Genomic DNA, 21,963 nt, shown 5'->3' on the forward strand with positions numbered 1-21,963 from the left:
CAGTGGTTAACTGCTTTTGTACAAATTGTTATTGTCGTTTCCTATCAGAGGTCACCACAGCACGTCAATCGCATAAATTTGTTTGGCTTTGTTTTGCACCTGATGCCCTTCCTGTTGCAACTCTCCCATAATAACTGGGCACCGGACATCTCCAATGGCTGGATATTTAGGCCCTGGGAAGGAATCAAACCATCAGGCAGGCAGCAGCGTGTTCCACTACACCACCCTGGCCACTCATTAATCCAGGTTATTGTATTCTCAGGGCATTGACAGTTGTCCTAGAAGACTTTTCATCATCAGTTCATGCTAGGGATGCTCCAATCAATTGGCCACCAATCATTAACGGTCGATTTCCATGCAAAAGTATGTGATCGGCATGTGCCGATCAGTGCCTTTCAATGCCGCTCACAAAGAAAGATCACCTGTGGCTCGTAAAATTGTAGTCTGTGTGCAGTGTAGGGTCCTGTTCTAATGGCATGTGTAGTGCCCCCCTCCTCTTTCCCTTCACACTGTGCAGGCATGTGGCAGCAAACCTAAACAAACATGTCTGCCATGCAGAACTTATATGCAATTTGTGAGGGTAATGTAAAGTTTTCATCTTCCAACACATGCCACGAAAAATATCTCTCGAGGGTAAAGTTAAAAAGCTTTAATTTAATACAGTATTTGAAGAAGCCAGAAGCATTGGTGTGTATGTGATGAAGACGCTCGCATCTTCTTCCGCTGTGGAACACACGTGAACTAGATGACTGCGGCGCTCTGTCGAATGGAGAGGCGACATGGAGGGAGACAAATGAGCGATTTGTGAGGTCAGATTTTTTTGAGGAGGCATTTTTATGATGCAAATGCATTACTTTTTTGAACGCATATTGTTTTCAGAAAACAAACTCTTTTCTTAAATCACCCAGCAACTAAGCAGAATTACGTTCCTCTTCATGGAAATCCGACCAGAACTGGACTCGCGGGACCAAATGGGGGGACAAGTCACTTTTGATATAGTCCACTGCTGATGGGGATGTCATACAACTTCATGTCAAAAAATTTGAACTGTCCCTGAAGGCATCTCATTGTCTGTAAATTTCACAAGTAATAGCTTAAATGTTCTCTTGAAAAAGTTAAAAAAAATATGTTTTTCTCTAAATTAAGGTGATGTTATGGTTCCTTTTTTGAGACCATACAGATTGTTAACTTGTGTTTGCACCTGCATGATAGTTAAGAATGTTAATGTTAATGCTACTTAAAACATTGCATGTACAGTTAACTAAGGTTTGGCTCTTAGACCCTGTAACAGATTATTTCAAAGTCAGCTTTATTGACCATTGGCTGTGGACATTCAACTTTGTGACCACACACAAAATGGTTGTAAACTCATCCAAGTATTGTTAAAAGAACAGAAACATTCCACCATGACTTAATGTTGATGACATTTGAAATGAATGATTTTTTTTCAATAGGTTTGTCCTTGTTGAATGGACTCTAGGGAGTTGTGGAGCAGGTGTGAAGGATTTGTATTTTCATAATGCCCTATGGGAACATTTATTTCGAAATCCAAATGAATCAACCAGTCAAGAAGCATACCAGAAAGGAGTGTATTTGAACTTGGAGGTTTTACTGTACTTTTGTACAGTTGCACCTAATGTGCAGTCGTTCTCCTACATCATCTTCATGACGAGATCAGCATGTATAGATTTAGATACATTTTCCACAAAAGCGTGACACCACTACTACATCAACATGACATCACTTGCGTTTAAAGCGAAATACACAATAAGCTTGTGCGCACTCACAACACGCTTTTGAGCTTGCAGCATCGAGGGAGGTGTTGCGTGTGTTTGTGTTTGTGACCCGTGTACGTCCTCTCCTGACTTCCAGTCTTGCCCAACAGGGAGTGTTTTTATGGTATCCAAGGGCAACGGTGAGAGAGGGTGGGGGAGTCTGATGTGGAGAGGCAGGGCCGGAGCCACACTTCTGACTCTGATTTGTTTGCATGTCTGATTGCTGTGTGTGCGTGTGTGTAAAACCTGCAGGTGGGCATATGCACGATGTAATTGTGCTTCAATGTTTGCATACCCGTGTGTGTGTGTGTGAGTGTGTGTAGTGACCAAACAGTGTGTGGAAAATGTTGTTGTCAACAGGCTAACTGTTGCTGACAAGCACACGCTGACTACTGGAGTCAAAAAGTTAAACGCACTCTATGCTCCTTTCACTCCCCCGAGGCCGCCTCTCTCTCTCTCTCTCTCTCTCTCTCTCTTTCGATGTTTCCCTCCTCCCATTTTTATTTTCTATATTTCTCTCTCTGTCATACCCTCCTGCTTTTTCTCTCTCTCTTGACGCTTTCTTTCTTTTTGCTCCCTCCTCCCTCCACTCGCCATCTCTGATGATTTTAGCAGAGGTGTGACTCATTGGGCATTGAGCCACAATGTCAGGTAGTGAGGAGGGGGGCATTGAGGTGGGGAGAGAAAGGGAAAAATAGAGGGGGGGGGTCGTTTTTTTTAAGTGGTGAGGTAAAGTGGGGGGGGGGCATAGATATGTAAAACTGAGTGGAATGTGCAAAAAGGAAAGAGTGAGCGAGAACGGGGGAGACTAGGGAGAGGGAGGGGTGTACAGTCAGCACAAGGAAAACATAAAAAGGAGGGAAATGAATAATTTGATGGTTTCCGTCACAATTTAGTTTTTTTACCCCGCCGTTCTTTTTTGCTCATGTTTTGGCCTCGGCGCTCGTTCTGTGAGCTGACCGATGTGTTTATGTGCAAACCTGCTCATGGGCACAGTCTCATTCATGGCTTTTTGGGCTTTAAAGTAGCTAATTAGGTAGAGGGTCATTATTAATAAACACCACAGAGGTGGAGGTGGTGGGCGTGTGGTTAGGTATGGAGGATGTTGAGGAAGGAGGGGCACTTGATGAAGAGAAGGTTACACAGGCACCTTCATGTTCATGTTGCTTGTCAGTCAAGTGTGTTGTGGCCCCCAAGGCAGGGGTTCTCCACCTTGGCACACACCCCAAACACACACACACACACACACACACATACTTTTGGCTCATATTAAGAACAGCGTTGTTTTTTTTCTCCATGTGATGAAACATTGTAATGAATAATTTTGTCTCATGTGCCCTGAGGATTGGGTCATTTTGAGGACACACATGCACACACACACACACACACACACACTTTGACACTGCTTGCATTAATTAGTATCCAAGACACTTATTTCTCAGTGTTCTTTCATTTTTTAAATTTTGTTGTGAAGAGATGAAACATTTAACAATGTTACATATGGAAAGAATGATGTCGCTCTGTCCCAAGAGTGGTACAATTCGGATTCCAACCATCATTTTCTGGAAATATATGCCTAAAAAAAGAATTAATAAAAAAAAATTGAGGTCAAACTGTAAACATACAAAAGCTCAGCAAACCTCAGTTCCGTGAGCATCGAGTGTGTTTTGCTATTTCTTTGTTTTGTGTGATACCACCACAGAAGAGTACCATCAGTGACATGTAGAATAAAGATGTCAAACTCTGCCCAATCAGGGCAACCATAACTGTGATGTGGCCCGCGGTGAAAACGAGTTTGACACACCTGACATTGAAGAAACATGTGATGATGACCACAGAAAAATAAATGTAACTTTCTACAATATCCATAGAGCGATGCCAATATCAGCAATACAATTAAACATAAAAACCACCACAAATTACAACAACATTTATAAAAAGCCACTAAGTGACAGCAATATTCTGCTGACACGTTGATGTTCCATCTATGATGTGTCTGTCAGATGTCTTCAAAGGGTGAGAAATTTTACTTTATTTTCATTTTTGTTACAATCGCAAAACATGAGTGTTAGGTTGACAAAAAAACTCTAAATTGCACATAATGTGTGTGGTTGTCTGTCTCGGTTTGTCAGTCCTGTGATTGACAGGTGATTAGTCCCACCTCTCAAGTCACCTTGGATAGGCTGCTTCTTCCACGTGACCTTGCATAGGACACCACTATAGAAAGCAGAGGAATACATAGATGGATGTCATACTTGTTACATTTCAGGTGCGCTAAACTCAACATGCTCTCAATGCTGCCCCCATCAGGCCATTTCCTCTCAAAGACACACCACTCGTCTTCTACTCCTGCTTTACTTTGGACAGAACACCAGGGGTCAATAGTGTCAGCATTGCGCAACTTAGCAACACAGGTTGAAAATATGCATTGGGTCACTGTAAAACTATCATTTTTACGTTCTTACATTTGAACCTGTTGTGATGTTGTCATTACGTCCTCCTGTGTGTATGCAGATTGTGATGAAGTGGAGAACATGCTGATCTGGTTATGACGGAGCCAATGAGGAGGATCAAAGTCATCCTGATAGATTGCCATCACCACTCCCACCTGCTTCCCCTGGAATGTGCTCCTCTCGCCAGCGTGCATGTGCATGCGCATGCACGTGTGTTATGTCTATCAGACTGTTTAGGTTTCTGCATGTGTGCCCGGCTTTTGCATCTGTTACCCGGCACAGGAGAAACTTGTGTGTGTGTGTGTGTGTGTGTGTGCAGTCTGTTTCAACACGTCTGCAACTTGCGGGAATTTTATAATCTGGAGCTGGAATATGTGCTCATGTCTGTGTCTGTCTAGCACTGCTGCACCTCCTCCTCCCCCTCGTTCTGTTCTCGCTCTCTGACAGATCCAATAAGTGCAGCAGATCGTACGCCCTCCGAACATGCCAACCTCTTCCTGTTTGTCTCCTCTTTCTCTAATTCCATCACTGTGCCTCTTTTCTTTTGCCCAGAAATTCTACGCCAGCTCAGCGACAGACACACACACACACATGGCAGACATGCTAAACAGCGGTGATACACACTACATGCACACAGTGTCTCGGTAGGCCTCTCAGGTTGCTGACATTTTCCATTTTTGCGCATATAAAGTATAATAATAATATTAGTGGGTGTGACAGAGCAAGGGTCCGCTCACTGCCACTGCCAGCCTCCTATTAATATCCCCCCTTCTTCGGGGGAATCCGAGAAGCAGCAGGGACCTTCAGTTTACACAGCTGAGGTGCATGTGGACCAAACCCTCCATTCTCTCCCTTTTCCTTTTTTCCTCCCTCTCCTTGGTCTTCATTTTCCTATCACTCTGCCACTTGCTCTGCTACTGGCTCTTTCACAATGCTCTGTTCACTTTGCTTGTTATCTGCTTTCAACCCTCCTTTTAGGCCTCCTATGCTGTGCTCTCAGCAATGCATGGGCCTAACATGTTGTCTTTTTGAGGGAGATGAAGACAGAGTTCAGCTGTTTATTAAAGAAACTGCAGGGAGTTGCATGTCCTGCCTTCTCTCTCACTCATGCAGTCATGCCTGCCAAAGTCATCAAAATAGTCTCAGAGTGACATTCATAGCCATTTATGTGCTAACACTGTGACAAGATAGTCTGTTAACCACATGTGAAGATCTGCTAGCGTTTGAGTGAGTGTGCATGGGCTTTCTCCCCTTGGTCTACAGCACCCTCTAGCGTAAGTTTAGTGTCGTCGCAACATCTGCGACCTCATTGGGAGGTAAAGGTTAAAGATTGATTTTTGAAGCGTTTTCAAACTCCACACAAACATGCTTATCCAATAATATTTATATTAAAATATTTGCATACATAATTTAACATGGATTTGTGCTGCTACTACCACTAAATACACAAAAGTAATTTATGATTTAATTTATACAACAATATGTTTATTATCAGCCTGCAAGCAAATCTCAGCAGGCCATTTATGGGCCTGCAAGCAAAACAAAGCAGCTCATCCTATTATTCCTCATACTTATTATTTATTATTATATGTTATTTTGCTGCAACAAAGGGCCACACATGTTATATCACTGGAAAGGGCTTGATCGTAGATAGTGTGCCATCTATATCAGTGGTCTGTAACCTTTTTTAATCCATGGACTGGTTCGTGTTCCATCAAACCTCTGGCACACAGGGGGTGGGGGAGGGGGGGATTGACAAACAAATTTGAAAATGGGCCTCTTGATTAGGAACCGGTATGAATGTGAGTGTGAATGATTGTTTGTCTATATGTGTCCTGTGATTGGCTGGCGACCAGTCCAGGGTGTACCCCGCCTGTCGCCCGAAGTCAGCTGGGATAGGCTCCAGCATGCCCCCGCGACCCTAATGAGGATGAAGCGGTATAGAAAATGGATGGATGGATGGATGATTAGGAACTCACATTTCAGGCCATACTGTGCAAAGTGTAACCCTCCTGCTTCCTGCTCCTGCTTCACACTGCCTACAAGCACGACCTTCGGAATGGGACACGAGAGCGCTGACCATTGGGCCAAAAGCTCGGACTGTCAACCCAACGTTCAGTGTAGCTCTTAAAGCCGAGGGAGTGAGGTTTTACCCATGTACACTTGTGCAGCCGCACTGGTTGACATCCGTTACACTCACCCCCTCAAACCTCACTCCCATCCGGGTCATGGCACCGATGTAACCCCCCTGCTTCACACTGACTGCGCCGGGGATCAAACACATGACCTTCAGAATGAGAGACGAGAGCGCTGACCGTTGGGCCAAAAGCCTGGGCTGTCAACCCGACGTTCAGCGTAGCTCTTAAGGCCGAGGGAGTGAGGGCTTTCCAACGTACACTTGCGTAACCGCACTGGTTGGCATCTGTTACAAAAGCACCCCTACACATGTTATATTGCTGGCTAGGCCCCAAAGGGGGGAAGGGCCCTATTTATATTTTGTAACGTTCTGTGTTAAATCAACATAAGAGACCAACAAATTTGAAAACGGCCACCTTATTAGGAACCCACCATTTAGGCCATACTGTGCATATAAAATGCTAGAAAGCTGAAAGGACACAACACTGTGCCATAGGTAAGCAACAGGCAGGCCCATTAAACATTTCCGTGGACATTTTTCTAGTTTAATTTTGGGTTGTAGTTTGCCGTGGTGTAAAACTGCACCGCATTACGTCACCACAATAAAATAGCAATATAAGGGGGTTAATAGACCTTTGTGCGAATGTCAATGAAAACTAAAACTTGTTATATATTTAAAGACAGACACAACCAAACATTAGGTCTTTGCAATTGTGCACATATATAATAGTAATAAAAATAATAATAATAACTATAATAATAATAATAATAATAATAATAATAATAATAATATGGTGGCAAGGTCCTGTTGTGTTAATTCCTTCCAAAGGGGACAGGGCATGTTTGAGATAGCTAAGTTAGCTCAAGTAAACTTGCATTAAGCTTGACAAAATAGAATGTCGAGTACCAGTAGTTACAAAAAAACACGCTATGCCACTCAATATCCACTAGATGGTACCCTGAGACCACGGATGAAAAAACGTTGTGCTTTCTAGACAATAGATAACAGTAACAGACAAAGGGGGATTTATTGATACTAAATTGGGAAAAATGTGTAACAATCTAGTATTCACTACATGCATTATAGGGTAGTTTAACTCTATTTTTTGAAGTCGTCTATATATTTGTTTTTGTTTATGTTTGTAGCTCTCTAACTGCTTCTGGTGACAGACAATGAATCCTCATGTTGTTTGCAAGCACAACACTGAGATTGTACACTGCTTTCTATGTTTGTTTTCAAGTGAAATTTGATGGTGAACATCACAACTTATTATGTAATTTGGTTTGTCTATTTCATATTTATTTCATCCTCTGTGGGTTTTTTTTTCAAAGTGAAGCTAACTGGTTAGATTTTTTTAAATAAACATTTATTTTTGATCGATAGTTTGCCCATTTGCTTTTGAATGGACAATAATTGCATGTAATGTACACTACCAGCCAGCAGAGGACGCCATGGGATAATGATTAAAAATAGGCTACTTGCTCTACTGTAACACACTTTAATTAAGGCCTAGGTTTCCAAAGTGAGGTACGCGTACCGCTCGGGGTACTCGAATAAAAATTTCAAGAATGGCTTGACTACATTAGCGTAGACATTGAGATTTACATAATGGGCTCGAGCACCTCATGTGAACAGCCACAGCAGGTAAGTAGTACAGTGCAGAAGAAAGGTGACAGCATGAAGTTGTTCTGTGTGCGTTAGCTGAAAAAATAAGTAAGTTTGATGGTGACGTGCATTGAAAGTGTTTCAAGATCATTTATATTGTGTGCTAAATGATCTTCTAGTGGTGCTGTGACTAATTAGTGCATTTTCTGAGCAGTATGAGCATAGAAGAGTCATTTGTTTGTTGAATGGATGCACTGACTATGGTAGAAAGCCCCCAATTTTGCACGTGTAAATGAATGTATGATTTCATGAATAACATGTCTTCTTCGGGCGTTGAAGCAACTTTGTTTGGAAGTCCTTGAACACGCCATGTGTGATGCAGATTGAGATTTGTGTGTATGACTTTCTCGGAAGCTGCAGAGACAGACGTGTATTTTCTATTCTCCCTTTCACCTTTTTGTTGTTTACGAATGTTAATGCTGTGCCTAAAAGCACAGAGCTGAGCTTTAATAATGTTAGCTCTGCACCATTGTGCATTTTTGCTTGGTGCACAATCTCATGCTATACATTATGTGCTATATGTCCATTTGGCTCAGTAATAAGCCTCGTATTGAATTCATTTCCTTATTGACTTCTGTACGTTATGTTACATGACTTCCAGTCAGATGTCTGAAGGGGTACGCGACTGTGAAAGGTTTGGGAACCACTGAAGTAAGACATATTCATTTATACGATGTAAAATGACTTCATGAATGACCACAAAAATCAGCCACACTACTCCACTAATTGGTATATAAAAATGCTTTGAGCAGTCTCCACAAGTTCTTTGGATAATAGCCACTTGATGATGGTGCAGAGGTCACGGTCAGGTGGCTGCTTGGGAGAAAGTAGCGAGCATCTTCCTGTCTCACAATGGGCCCTGCGTGCGAGGTGATAGAGGCGGGTGAGACCGGCTTAATGCTCCATGTAATGCATGTTAATGTTCGCGGCACCGAGGGAGCGCCAGTCGGAGTGCTTTGGGATTATTTATCACAAAACATTTGTATTCTTCCGTCGGAGAACCGTTGATCCCGGATAGCTACACGCTAATCCTTCACTCTGTTAATTAAAAAAGAAGGCAAAGCAATGGAACTGGTGATTTTTCCCTCATCTCTCTCTCCTCTTTTGCAGAAATGTAATCATTTCTGGAGAAGCTTAACCATCTGCTTGAGGTTAAGTCTGCAAGCAGATTGTGTTTTCTGCTTATTTAAACCTGGGGATTGGAGATTTTTCTGAAAGGGAGGGTTTTGGGGCTGCAGGAAAATAGTCTTACATTGTTTGAAAGCATCCATAGGTCATTGCAATGAGCTCCATGTAGTGGCACTTCTACAAATGTAGTGAAAGTAAAAAAAACAGCCACCACGAGAACAAATTACTGTTTATATCCTGACCTTTGTGTGCCATCTCCCTCATCTTCTTTTTTAGTGCAACTAACAAGCTACGGGATGCCTTCAGGGCCAAGGATGTGTCGTCAGTCCCAAGTAGACTTCAAGCCACTACTACCACACATTTACATTAGGATGCCACTCATGTCTGTGTGGATCCACAAAGACGGCCTTTGCTTTGCCTCTCACTCGGCCTCTGTGCTCCAATGCTTGTCTCAATGACCAGCACAAACAAAAATGAATCCCAGCATTCTGAAGGATAAAACACACAGATTTTCATTGTACTGTGAGTTCTGATCAACACTACTCTAAATTTTAAACACGTCACCAATGGGATTGATGTAATCCAAACTATAATACCTGATTAGGGACAAATATGATTAAGCCTTCCTGACATGGCTTTTATGTTGATTATGTTGATACATGTCCAGTCCTGCTTATGTGAATTAAAGTCTTGTAATGCGCATTTGTACCGTGTGGTGTATTTTACTGTGCCTCCTCCTCCTCACTGTCACTTTCATTATGTGCAAAGTGAAGATCAGACATGTGTAAATGATGATTAAAGTGAAATATCATAAACAATCAGTGGGGTATTGTGCGGGGAAATGATAATAATATGCTGTGATTGATGAATAGCACTGTAAAGGCAATATGGGGGTGACATTGGCAGCATTTAATGTGTATACAAGTAAAGCCCCAGCACATAAGTGTCCTTAAGACACACCAAATCCTCTGTCTCTCTTCATCTAGCCTAGAAAACAACACCCACAACACAATTTGCCCTCTTAATCTAAATCTGCCACTGACGTCTGGTGTCAAAAGTACGCCCTCTCGTCTCTTTAGTGGGCCACTGGAAGTGACACTGGGGTGGGAAATGGTTAAACGTCGACCGTAATTAGAGTCTGAGTCCGCCAATACGGAGCTGTGAGGAGCTCTACCCACCCTCCACCCCTTCTCATCCTATCTCTCTCTGTAAGCCTCTCTCTCTTCTAACACACACACTTCCCCAGACGGCTCCTCTGGGTGTCTAATACAGTGGAAAATCAAAGTGCGAGCCTCCCCACTTCACACACCTCCTGTGTCTCGCATGGAGCGCAGTGAAGAGAGAGCCGCTGTCCTCACACACAATCCACTTAAAGTTAGCAAATATGTTGCAAAGTTACATATGAGGACGTCGTCGCTTTAAAGCTGTGACTTTCATGCGTATTCCTACAATGTCTGGCTGACGTGACTTTTACGCACGACAGTAGAAATGAATCAGAGACTCTCCAGAGGCAGCTGGGTGCCAGTGACCGGGCTTGTCATCTCCCTGCTTCTGTGTGCCTGCGTGGTGGACTTGGTGCTGGCGCAAATTCGCTACTCCATCCCCGAGGAGCTGGAGCACGGAGCCTTCGTGGGCAACATCGCAGAGGACCTGGGCTTGGATGTGGCCAAGCTGTCCGCGCGTCGCTTCCGAATTGTCTCCGGAGCCAAGAAGCAGTATTTAGAAGTGAATTTGGAGAACGGGATTTTGTTTGTTAATGAGAAAATAGACAGAGAGGAGCTTTGTGAGCGCAGCCCCAGCTGTTTTTTACACCTGCAAGTCGTCATTGAAAATCCTTTAGAGCTCTACAGAGTGGAAGTGGAGATTTTAGACGTGAATGACAACTCTCCCAGTTTCCCGTGGAGCGAATTTAACATAGACATCACGGAATCGGCTGCGCCCGGCTCCTGCTTCCCGTTAGAGAGCGCGCAGGACCTGGATGTGGGCACCAACTCTCTGCGCTCGTACCAGCTCGGCGCAAACGAGCACTTCATCCTCAACATACAGACGCGCAACGACGGGAGCAAGTTTGCAGAACTAGTGCTGGACACCCCTTTGGACCGGGAGCGCCAAAAGAAACACGAGATGGTTCTGACAGCTTTTGACGGCGGATCACCGGAGCGCTCCGGAACCGCCTTGATCACTATCACGGTGCTAGACGCGAACGACAACGTCCCCGTGTTTGATCGCTCCGTGTACCGGGCTAGCCTAGTGGAGAACGCACCGAGGGGGACACTGGTGCTGAAGCTGAACGCCACCGACTTGGATGAGGGCTCCAACGGGGAGGTGACATACGCCTTCAGCGGGCACGCGCCTCTCAAAGTGCGAGAGCTTTTCAGCGTGGACCCGTACACGGGTGAGATCCGCGTCAAGGGCGTTGTGGACTACGAGAAAGCGAGCGTGTATGAGCTTTACGTGCAGGCGAGGGACAGGGGACCCTCGGCCGTGGCTGTGCACAGCAAAGTACTGGTGGACATCGTGGACGTGAACGACAACACCCCGGAAGTCATCCTCACGTCCGTGTCCACCCCGGTGCTGGAGGACGCACCACCTGGCACAGTAATTGCTGTGATCAGCGTCATGGACCAGGACTCGGGTGAGAACGGGAACGTGGACTGTCAAATCCCCAACAACGTCCCCTTCCAGCTGCACTCCTCCTTTAAAAACTACTACACTTTGGTCACAAGTGAGGTTTTGGACAGAGAGGCGGTGTCGGAGTACAACATTACCCTCACGGCTCGCGATCTCGGCTCACCATCTCTGTCCACGAGAAAAACCATCCTGGTGCAAGTGTCTGACATTAATGACAACCCCCCGCGGTTCTCGCAGCCTTCGTACACTGTCTATGTGACTGAGAATAACGCCCCCGGCGCTTCTATTTGCACCGTGACTGCCTTCGACCCCGATTCCAACCAGAACGCCTATCTGTCTTATTCTATTCTCGAGGGTCAAATTCAGGGCATGCCCGTGTCCACTTACGTATCAATTAATTCAGACAATGGCAACATTTACGCATTACGCTCCTTTGATTATGAGCAACTTAGAAACTTTCACATTCTTGTGCAAGCTCAGGACGCCGGTTTCCCTCCATTAGCCAGCAATGTGACGGTGAATGTTTTTGTTTTGGACCAGAATGACAACGCACCCATCATTGTGTCCCCACTGCCCAAAAACGGCACCGTGGCCACGGAGGTCGTCCCTCGCTCTGTAGATGCTGGTTATCTTGTCATTAAGGTGACGGCGCTCGATGCAGACGCGGGACAAAACTCGCGGCTGTCATATCAGGTGATGCAGGCTACAGATCCAGGGCTGTTTAGCGTGGCTCTGTACACGGGGGAAATCAGGACTATTCGCAGGCTGGTGGACAAAGACGCATACAGACACAGGCTAGTTATACTGGTGAAGGACAACGGGCAGCCTCCTCTCTCTGCCACCGTCTCAGTTGTCCTCACGGTGGTGGACAGCGTGCCTGAGTCCCTATCCGACTACGGTGACCTCACCCTCAGCCCACAGCCCACGTCAAACCTCGCCCTGTACTTGATCGTGTCGCTTAGCACCATATCTTTCATCTTCCTGGTGGCTATCATCGTCCTGGCCGCGGTCAAGTGCTACAAGGACCGAGAAACTCTGAGTGGCTACAACCTGCCCCCCTTCGCTTGCTGCTGCTGCGGGGGCTTCCAGCCGGAGCCTCCCGCTGAAGTGTTCAAAAAATCCAACCTCAACCTGCAGATTTCCTCCTCTGCCAACAAAGTGCCCACTAACTGCATGGAGGTGAACGGGAGCAGCAGCATGGCTCAGCCTTATTGTTATAAAGTGTGCTTGACCCCCGAATCGGCTAAAAGTGACTTCATGTTTCTGAAGCCGTGCAGCCCGAGCAGCACGCCGCGCAACAACGAAGCCAAGAGCGCGGAACACTCTTGGGGCGCGTCTGTGAACAACGGAGCGACCACCCCTAATGAGGTAAAATAAACTTATCAAAGTGATTATAATGTCACACGGTTCCTTTCATTTGCATCAGATCGCACTTTTATCAACTTGAGCATCACCAGGCAACACACGAGCTCTTATTCAGTCCCAGAGTGCTTTTTAATTTATTGCAACAGTGTGTCCTCATCACTGTGCAGCGTCGTAATGTTTTGCACGGAGGGAAATGAAATGAGACGATGCCAGATTAGCTTTTAATTGACACGTTAATGGAAGCTAGGAGCATATGCTGCATGTGTCTCGGAATGAAAGTCGACAATTGCACAGCTTAATTTGCTGAAAAAATGTATAAATCATTCTAAATGCCTCTTCCATCACTGTCAGAAGGGGAGGAGGGAGGTGGTGAGACTAAATTGCTCCGTGCACAACAGAGTCTGAACAACAAGTCAAGGGTAATGGACAAGGTGAATGACAGTTTAGATTCATTTGTCCCCGGTTCTGTCCATTTTGGTGCAGCCAAGGCGGGCCCTGTCTAACAATATATAGGACAAATCACCCCTCTGGCCATCCCTCAAGGGCACCGTGCACAGAAGCATTATACTGCACAATGTGGCCTATTCTCGACGGGAGGTGGTGGGGGGAAGGGGGGAGGAGGGCTGTCCATTATTGATGAAAAATGGCAAATGTTCTGGTTTTTTGGGGAGGACACAAGGAATGAAAGAGGAGGGAGTGCAAGGACATGGCTGGACTGAGACGTGGCCCGCCTGTAGATGGATCCCAGCAATGTCCTCTGGGTGCAAGGAGAGACTGAGATGTGAAGTCATATTTATCAGCAAGGGGTTGTTGGAGAGGTGGGAGTGGGGGGGCAAGGGGAATTAAAGGAGGCAGGATGTAGTGTTTTCTAATTCCAGCAGACGGGGCAGTAGACCGTTAACGTGCGTGTGCGTGTGCGTGTGCGTTAATCACCACGCGTGATACTAGACTCCACCAGGGAGACTGACAAATGTCATTTCGGTCACAGGCACACTACTTTTGGCCACAACATGGGGACGGGGGGGTTGCTATGCAGCTCCTTGAGGAGAGAGTGTCCCTCTTTAATCGTTAATTGGCTCCCTAATTCACTCAGCAGTGACACACACACACACACACACACACACACGCACACACACAGGGAGAGGTCGTGAGGACAAATCATCCAATGACGCGGTGAGGCGCGCTCACGATGGAGGCCTGGCTACGTGGATGCAAGGTGAAGGCAGATGGCGTGCACGAGCATTGCTTCAAGGACCTCAAGCGACTTTCCAAGGCTCCCCATAATGACAGACCTTGCTCATGCAGACAGATATTCATGTAAAGCGCATGCACAAAGACACAAACACACACACACACACACAAACAAAACAATTATAATTTCCTTAATTTTCTCCTTGGCGAGCTTCCCTTTGAAGATTACAATCGTCTTCTGTCTCATCCTGTTGGGCTTCTAATTGGTTTTGCAGCGTGCTTGGCAAAGGATGCATTTATTATTTTAATGTTAATAATCATATTATTACGCCTTTGGGTCGTATTGTTCATGTTATAGCGACTTTAAGTGAATTATTAGAGCGTGGAATGTATAATATGAGACGGGGGGGGGGGGGACCGGGACCAGGAATAAATATCACTCGGGTGCCCTCTTTCACCCCTCCCGCAGCGCCACAGAGGATAAAAGCAAAACTAAGTGACAGGCGAATCTTAGCTGAAGGCAATAAAACCAAAATGAATTTCTACCAGACACCCACACGATGGCAGCATTGATTTAGAATAGGATAGGATAGGATAGAATAGAATAGAATAGAATAGAATAGAATGCCTTTATTGTCATAGCACAAGAATGTGCAACGATATTTGCTGTGCAACATATAGTCTAATCATGTGTGTCTGCTTAAAGACTAACACAGTGACGTATTTATGACAATGCTCTCCTGGAATTCGACAGCAGAAAAAGGGAAATTGTTATTTGTTTAATGAAAATGTCTAATTTTGATTAGATGTGTTTCCTTTTTCATTCTAGACCTGGGTTTAGACATTGTACACTCCCTGACCACACCATTAGGTAAACTTGCTCTAATAAATACCATCATACTAAGAGCTGTTTCTAGCTTATGTGAGGAGTAAAATATTAGAAACCGCTCTTAGTAAGATCAAGTGCAGTTCAACACCACTCAGATGCACAAAAATAAACATATCATGATTTCTCACAGTGCCATTTAAAGCAAGCATTCTTACCTTTAACCCATATAGCTACACCTCATTCGATTGTGCGGGTGCACCAAGTGAGTGTGTGAATTACTTTAATTGACTTCACATTTTCCTTCTTTTATTTCCGCAGCTGAAGCAGCCAAACACAGATTGGACCCTCACAAAGAATCAGAATTCATCCATTAAAAGGTAACAGTGTCGGCGAACCTGCTTTCTGTCCACACTATACCGTGTGTCGCAGCAGTGACTGGATTTTCATCTTCTCCACAGTTACAACTCCATCAACATGGATGGGACTCTAATGCGCAAGGCCATGCATGCAGACCCAGAAAACTACGTCACATCCATGGCACCTGGGCAGTACTGGACCTGGGGCACTCATATGAGAGGTCCAAAAGGTATATGAGTTGAAAAGGAATGATATCATAACATATATAAAGAAACACTTCTCGGTGTATACACTACTGGTCAAAAGTTTTAGAACACCCCAATTTTTCCAGTTATTTTTTGAATTTCAAGTCGTTCAAGTCCAATGAATAGCTTGAAATGGTACAAAGGTATATGTGGTGAAGTGCCATTGGTAGGTGCAACTAATTCCTACAGGCGTCAGAAAACACTGCGGTACTATACACTCGTCAACAACATCAGTTGAACAGCATTGCACTGGAGAAAGTAATGTGTTGCTACAAAAATGGCAAGACAAAAGGGAATTAACAATGGAAGAGAGACAGACCATCTTAAAAATGTAGGTTTTTCCTCCAGAGAAATTGGAGTGTTTTAAAACTTTTGACCAGTAGTGTATATCATCGTAATTGTTAACTAAATACATCTTTTAAAATGTGCATTATGTATGTATATATACCAAGACATCATTTTTAATACAGCTCTTCCATTGGAGCTCATTAAACTCAACTTTGCAAAGGACCACAGGATTGAAGTATAATTTTTCCTCCAGGAGAATATAAGATGTCCCCATCAACCAGTGGTGTCCCTTCCCGGCCGTGGACTCCGCGGTGCACCCCACCACCCCAGCAGCAGCAACCATCCAACCACGCCCACCCTCACCCGCACCCGCCGCCCGACTACCACCACAACGTCTATATTCCTGGGACGCCGTCTGGCTTTTGCACGCTGAGACCCGCAGTGCAGCGCAGCGACTTGGACGTCCACAACTCCTTCTCCACCTTTGGCAAGAAGCGACGCCTCCAGATGTCCCCCCAGGGGGAGGCTGCCATGATCAATAACGATCTGTACAATGACTGACGTCTCACTGACAGTCTGAGCGGATGATTTGAGTGATGGATCACCTCATGCGCAGGTTCATTTGTTCCATAAATTAATGAACAGTTGGCTTATACGTGATTTAACATGTGAGCGAATGAAGATGGGAATGAACTGCTGACTTGCTAAAAGGAGGTTTTGCAGTTATTTAAGTGACAACATGTGTCAGCATATTTTTTTTATTACTATCATTATTATAACTGTTAATTTATAGACAATCAAAGCGGAGGTGCATCCATCCAATTGTATTAAAAGCTTCAGTAGGCCATTGTTTTGCACATGTATGGATCTACATAGAAAGTGTGTTTTTTGTATCTACTTCATGATGTACTGTATATGCAGGCCACACAACATGAGGCAAAAAAGATGGGGGATCACTCCTCAAACATGTACTGTAAATACATTAATGGAAATAAAGTATTTTTTCCATATGTCTCTTTTCAAGGAGCCTATAAAGACGAGGGTGGTGGTTGCACCGCCTTAACCTTAATCCTCCTGCAGTGTTACGGGTCAAATTTGAAAATGTAGGGTTGCCTTAATTAGTGCAATTAACATATAAAATAGAAATGGCTCATCTCACCGACCAGTCCAGGATGTACCCCGCCTCTCGCCCGAAGTCAGCTGGGATAGGCTCCCGTATACACGCGACCCTAGTGAGGGTATGCGGCATTGAAGATGGATGGATCATCTCACATACTCACATACTCACTCACATATGTTTATATCACATTGATATTTTTGGGGTCAATTTGATCCGGAAGTCAAACTGGAGGTGAAAGAGTGTCAGAAATATTACAGAAAAAGCCTATTTCTCTCCAAAGTTGTTTACAAATACGTCTAAATTTGTGTAAATCAGGTGTGGCATATCAAGATGCTGATTAGACAATATGATTATTGCCAGAATAAAAAGCCATTTCAAAATGAGCAGTTTTATCACACAGCATGATGCAGGTGCATTTAATTGATGGCATTTTGAATGCACAGGGATACAGTGATGAGATCCTGAGGCCCATTGTGATGCCATTCATCCATGACCATCACTCATCACCTCATGTTGCAGCATGATAATGCACGGCCCCATGTTGCAAGGATTTGCACACAATTCCTAGAAGCTCAAAAAAAAAAATCCCAGTACAAGGTCAACTGCACATCTTTATTGTCACCATCCTAAGGCACACATGTGCAATAATAATACTATTATCTGCATCATGATGCGCCACACCTATGAGGTGGATGGATTATCTCAGCAAAGGAGAAGTGCTCACTACCACAGATTTAGACAGATTTGTGGAAAATATTGAAGGGAAATGGGCTTTTTGTGTGCACAATTGTTCAGCTCAAGATGGGAGCCAAGACAAAAGTGGTGAGTTTATATTTTTCTTAAGTGTATGTCAATGAAAATGTAAATGTTATGATTCAATGTTATTTAAAAACTATTGTGTTTTATATGTTGGTCTTTGAAAAAGTGGCGAAACATTGAAACAAGTTTTAACATGTATTTTCTTCAGGAAAAATGAATGAATTATCCTGTTTGAACAATTAACTGCCACTGAACTAAATATTGATAGTTCATATTAGAGTTAGTAATGAAATATTAACAATACTGACTGGAGTTCTTCTGGATGCATGCGCCAGGTCAAGCTGACCAAGAAACATTATTGCTGTTCCTGAGAAATATAACAGAAGGGTTAAACACAGAGCCAGGAAATCTGTATGCAGACGGCATTTAGGTGTAAGTTTTCTACATTGAGGTTTAATTTACTTGAGTCAATTATTTTCAGGCAGAAAAAGTTCCACAGCTCCTACAATCTTTTCGCTTCGGTAAGCTGTTTTCCACCTAGATGAATAAACACACTAAAATGCTAACATATGCTAATCGGAGCGCTTGCATTTCCATTTGCCCGCAGAGGATGGTGGGGGTTCATTAACTGAACAAACAGAAAGTCCTTTCTAGAAAATATCACTTTAATTAAGAGCACGAACACACGAATACAAGCATCATGGGGGAGGGAGCGGGTAGACTGCTCCAAATGCCACACCTGGATGGGAGCTTAGGGGGCCTGGAGCTTCTTTCTCTTCTCTCTTTCTCTGTGTGCCCTTTTACTTGTTAATTCTCAGGGAAATTGTTCTACACATTACAGATGGCTACTGGCCAGGAACAAAGCAGGTTTAATTAGGTCGTTGTGTGGCTCAGACTGAGAATAATTTCCTTAATAAGGGAAGGGGTGTCCATAGAGAGCCATGGAAGGAGCAGGGCGACCTTCTCTGGGGTAAGGTGATCCAGAAGGGGCATCCTATGTAGGTCAGCTTGGTTAATATGCAATAAATGGAGCTTCAATAGACCTGTGAAGTTTCTGCGGCAGGAATAACTTTTTAGCCATTTACTATTCTACTTTTATTACTTCACTTTTTTGTGTGCACAAACTGTCCAGTTTCCACCTTCAGAATCACTCTAGTTACAAATACATATTCTACGGCAGGGGTCTCCAGCAGGTAGCTTGTGAGTTACCAGTGGCTCGCAACCTGATTTATAGTAGCTTACCAAAGGATCAACAATTTTTCCTTCAACTCAAATGGTTTAGTTCATTTAACTTAAAAATGCCACAACATAGCCTAAAAACAATGATCACCCTGTTTGAATGATGATCTGCTCTGAAAGTTAAGTTAGTCATAAATATAGTCATATATATATTCTCTGTGTGTGCGTACATGCACATACACAGTATTTTTTTTCATGATCTGTAAGCCGTAATCACCAAACTTGCAAGAAATAAAGGCTTAAAATATTTTACAAAATATAAACACAATTAATAAAATTAATAAATAAATAGTATATATCCTTGTTTTGACCGCAGTGTCTTCATTCTTCCACCAGAGGGAGCATTTGTTTGACGTTCCCCCGAGAGCAACGTATGAGCATATCTATCGCACATAAAAAAGGAAACAGAAAAACAGTGTCTACAGCAAACTAACAGAAATAAAAAAAATAAGTACGTAAAGCCACCACAGGGTAACTGAAATGTGTTTCAGTCATAAATATAGAAAAAAGGTGAAATAAATTTAACCTACCAAAAATAACACAATCTTTTTACATAGTGTTAATTAAAATATTTGAACTAGAAGTTTAAATACTACGGTACACAGATATTTGGAAATTTATACCTGGAAATATACAAAAGCCTCAAATTGAAATGTTACAGTAATCGGTCGTTGAACAGATTTCTCCAGCAGAGGACGTCGTTGAGTAAGAATCACTATGACCACACAGCTTCACCTTTTATGCATACATACTGTAATTATGATATGCTCAAGGGGTGGAAAAAAGTGGCAAAGGATACTGATCAGATGAACTGATGGAAAGGCAATAAATTAGACAGTAGAAAAAAATACATTTGTGTCTTGTTTCGTTACCTGTCTGTCGTTTTCTGTTTTATATTTCTCTCTACAGGTTTGTGCTGTGGTTCCTCCTTGGTTTCCTTACTCTATACCTTCTTTAAATATAATCTTGAAAAGAAAGGCCACCTCCAGAAGGGAGACGATCTCAGCGAATAGTGCAATTGCTCCTCAGAAGAAGGCGTGACTCTCCTCAAGCTTAAACTAACAAATGTTGGGCCTGCCATGCTTGGCAGGTGGTGGTCTTCCTTTGACCCACCCTTCTCTTTGGTTTGGGTCCCTGGGGCAGTGTGCTTGACCATATCCATGGGATCTGGTGTTTTATGCTTGTAAAAGCACTCCCTACAATGATCTTACTAAATGAGGCTAAACCAGAAGTGTCCAAACTTTTACCAGCGAGGGCCACACACTAAAAAATGAAAGGATGGAAGGGCCTCTTTGATATTTTGAAAAGCAAAACATGTAGATATGCTAAGAGGTTATATATATTTCCAAGAAAAAACTGCATTTCCTTTTTGTGATATAGGTGAAAAGCCTGTTGTTAGTATCAAACTCGCTCTTTTTTTCCCCATTTTTGCAATTTGTAAAAATGTTTCAATATTTCAACTTTCTTAAATGATCTTTGTAAATTTTCTATTCATAATTTTAAAATAAAGAAGTTTGGTGACATGCATTGAAATCCACGATAAAGTGAAGTGGTTAAGTATAATTTAGTTTGTCTTTCCGGCTCGCATCACAACTTGTGTTACAAAGTGCAGCAGTGATGTGAAAAATGGATTTTTAAAAGTATCAGTTGATGGGACAATCAGACTCAACAATACTTGAATATTATATCACATGTTGAGTGGTTCAATTGGTAGAATGTTAACATGAAGAACGTCAGTTTTGACTCTCTCAGCAAAGTTCTTGTTCTAACAAACTGAACAAGTAACAGTGGTTAGTAAAGGCTACACACTGATAATGTGTACTGGACCGGTGTCACCTTTAACCTCTGCATCATGATTTGGATACCCTGAAACACGCAAGACCTGCAGCTACAGAGCATTTAATAATTTAACCTTTGACCTCAGCTGGACTTTGTTTCAACTGATTTATTTGTATTATTTATTTGTTACTATTAGATCCCAATAGAAGTGCATGTCACTTATAATATGTAACCTTTTTGTCATCCATGTATGGCATACTATACTTAGGTGCTTATCATTTCCATTAAATTCTAAACATTAGAGATATACAGCTTGTCTTGAAATAGTGAACATTATTCTCTCATATTCCCAATACCTCTCACATGTAACATAGCAACACTTCATCTACATTTTGAATGTGTAAGATTTAACTTGAGGATAGAGGGCATGCCCCCTCTTTCAAAGAGGGTAAAATGTGCATTCTGGTGTCCTAACTAAGCATCAAAAAGTGAATCAGGTGCTTGGATTGTGTGAGTCTTACAACTTTTAAACTTTTATCATGGGCAGAATCATCCATCACTATCCTTGGTGCTGAAGCATCAGTTATTCATCAACTATTGTTTAGGCTCAGATACTTGGCCATTTCTATTTCATGTGTCCATTTTCTGAACCATAAACAACTAAATGGCACACTATTAATCCTCTAGTTAATCATCATCCATGATGAAAAACAATTGTTTGTATTTGCAGTTGATTTACTATAGCGTGGTCTCAAGCATATGAACACGAGATGACATAACACTCATATTGAGCCTCATCCGGGGGAAAAGGTAATGTTTTTATATTCTTACAATATATATTGCAATATCTTCTTTATTTTAGTACAATGTAATGAGGCATATTTTCATTGCACATAACTTTGAGCTACAATTGAAGTTAATCTGAATCTGTTTATCTGTTTGGTGGAGATAATTACACAGGACATGACACAGGACACAAATGATGTTCAAATTAATACAATT

General features: G+C 43.1%; 1 protein-coding gene across 1 annotated transcript; it reads left to right on the plus strand.

The window, feature by feature from the left end:
* Positions 1–10,412: 10,412 nt before the first annotated feature.
* Positions 10,413–17,152, plus strand: si:ch73-233f7.1 (uncharacterized protein LOC100537710 homolog). Its single transcript, XM_054792784.1, has 4 exons — positions 10,413–13,157; positions 15,493–15,551; positions 15,633–15,760; positions 16,318–17,152. Exons 1-4 carry the CDS (start codon positions 10,647–10,649, stop codon positions 16,623–16,625), a joined length of 3,006 nt encoding a protein of 1,001 aa, XP_054648759.1. The 5' UTR covers positions 10,413–10,646; the 3' UTR covers positions 16,626–17,152.
* The last annotated feature ends 4,811 nt before the right edge of the window (positions 17,153–21,963 follow it).

This window comes from Dunckerocampus dactyliophorus, chromosome 11 (assembly GCF_027744805.1).
Source record: "Dunckerocampus dactyliophorus isolate RoL2022-P2 chromosome 11, RoL_Ddac_1.1, whole genome shotgun sequence".
Taxonomy (NCBI): Eukaryota; Metazoa; Chordata; class Actinopteri; order Syngnathiformes; family Syngnathidae; genus Dunckerocampus; species Dunckerocampus dactyliophorus.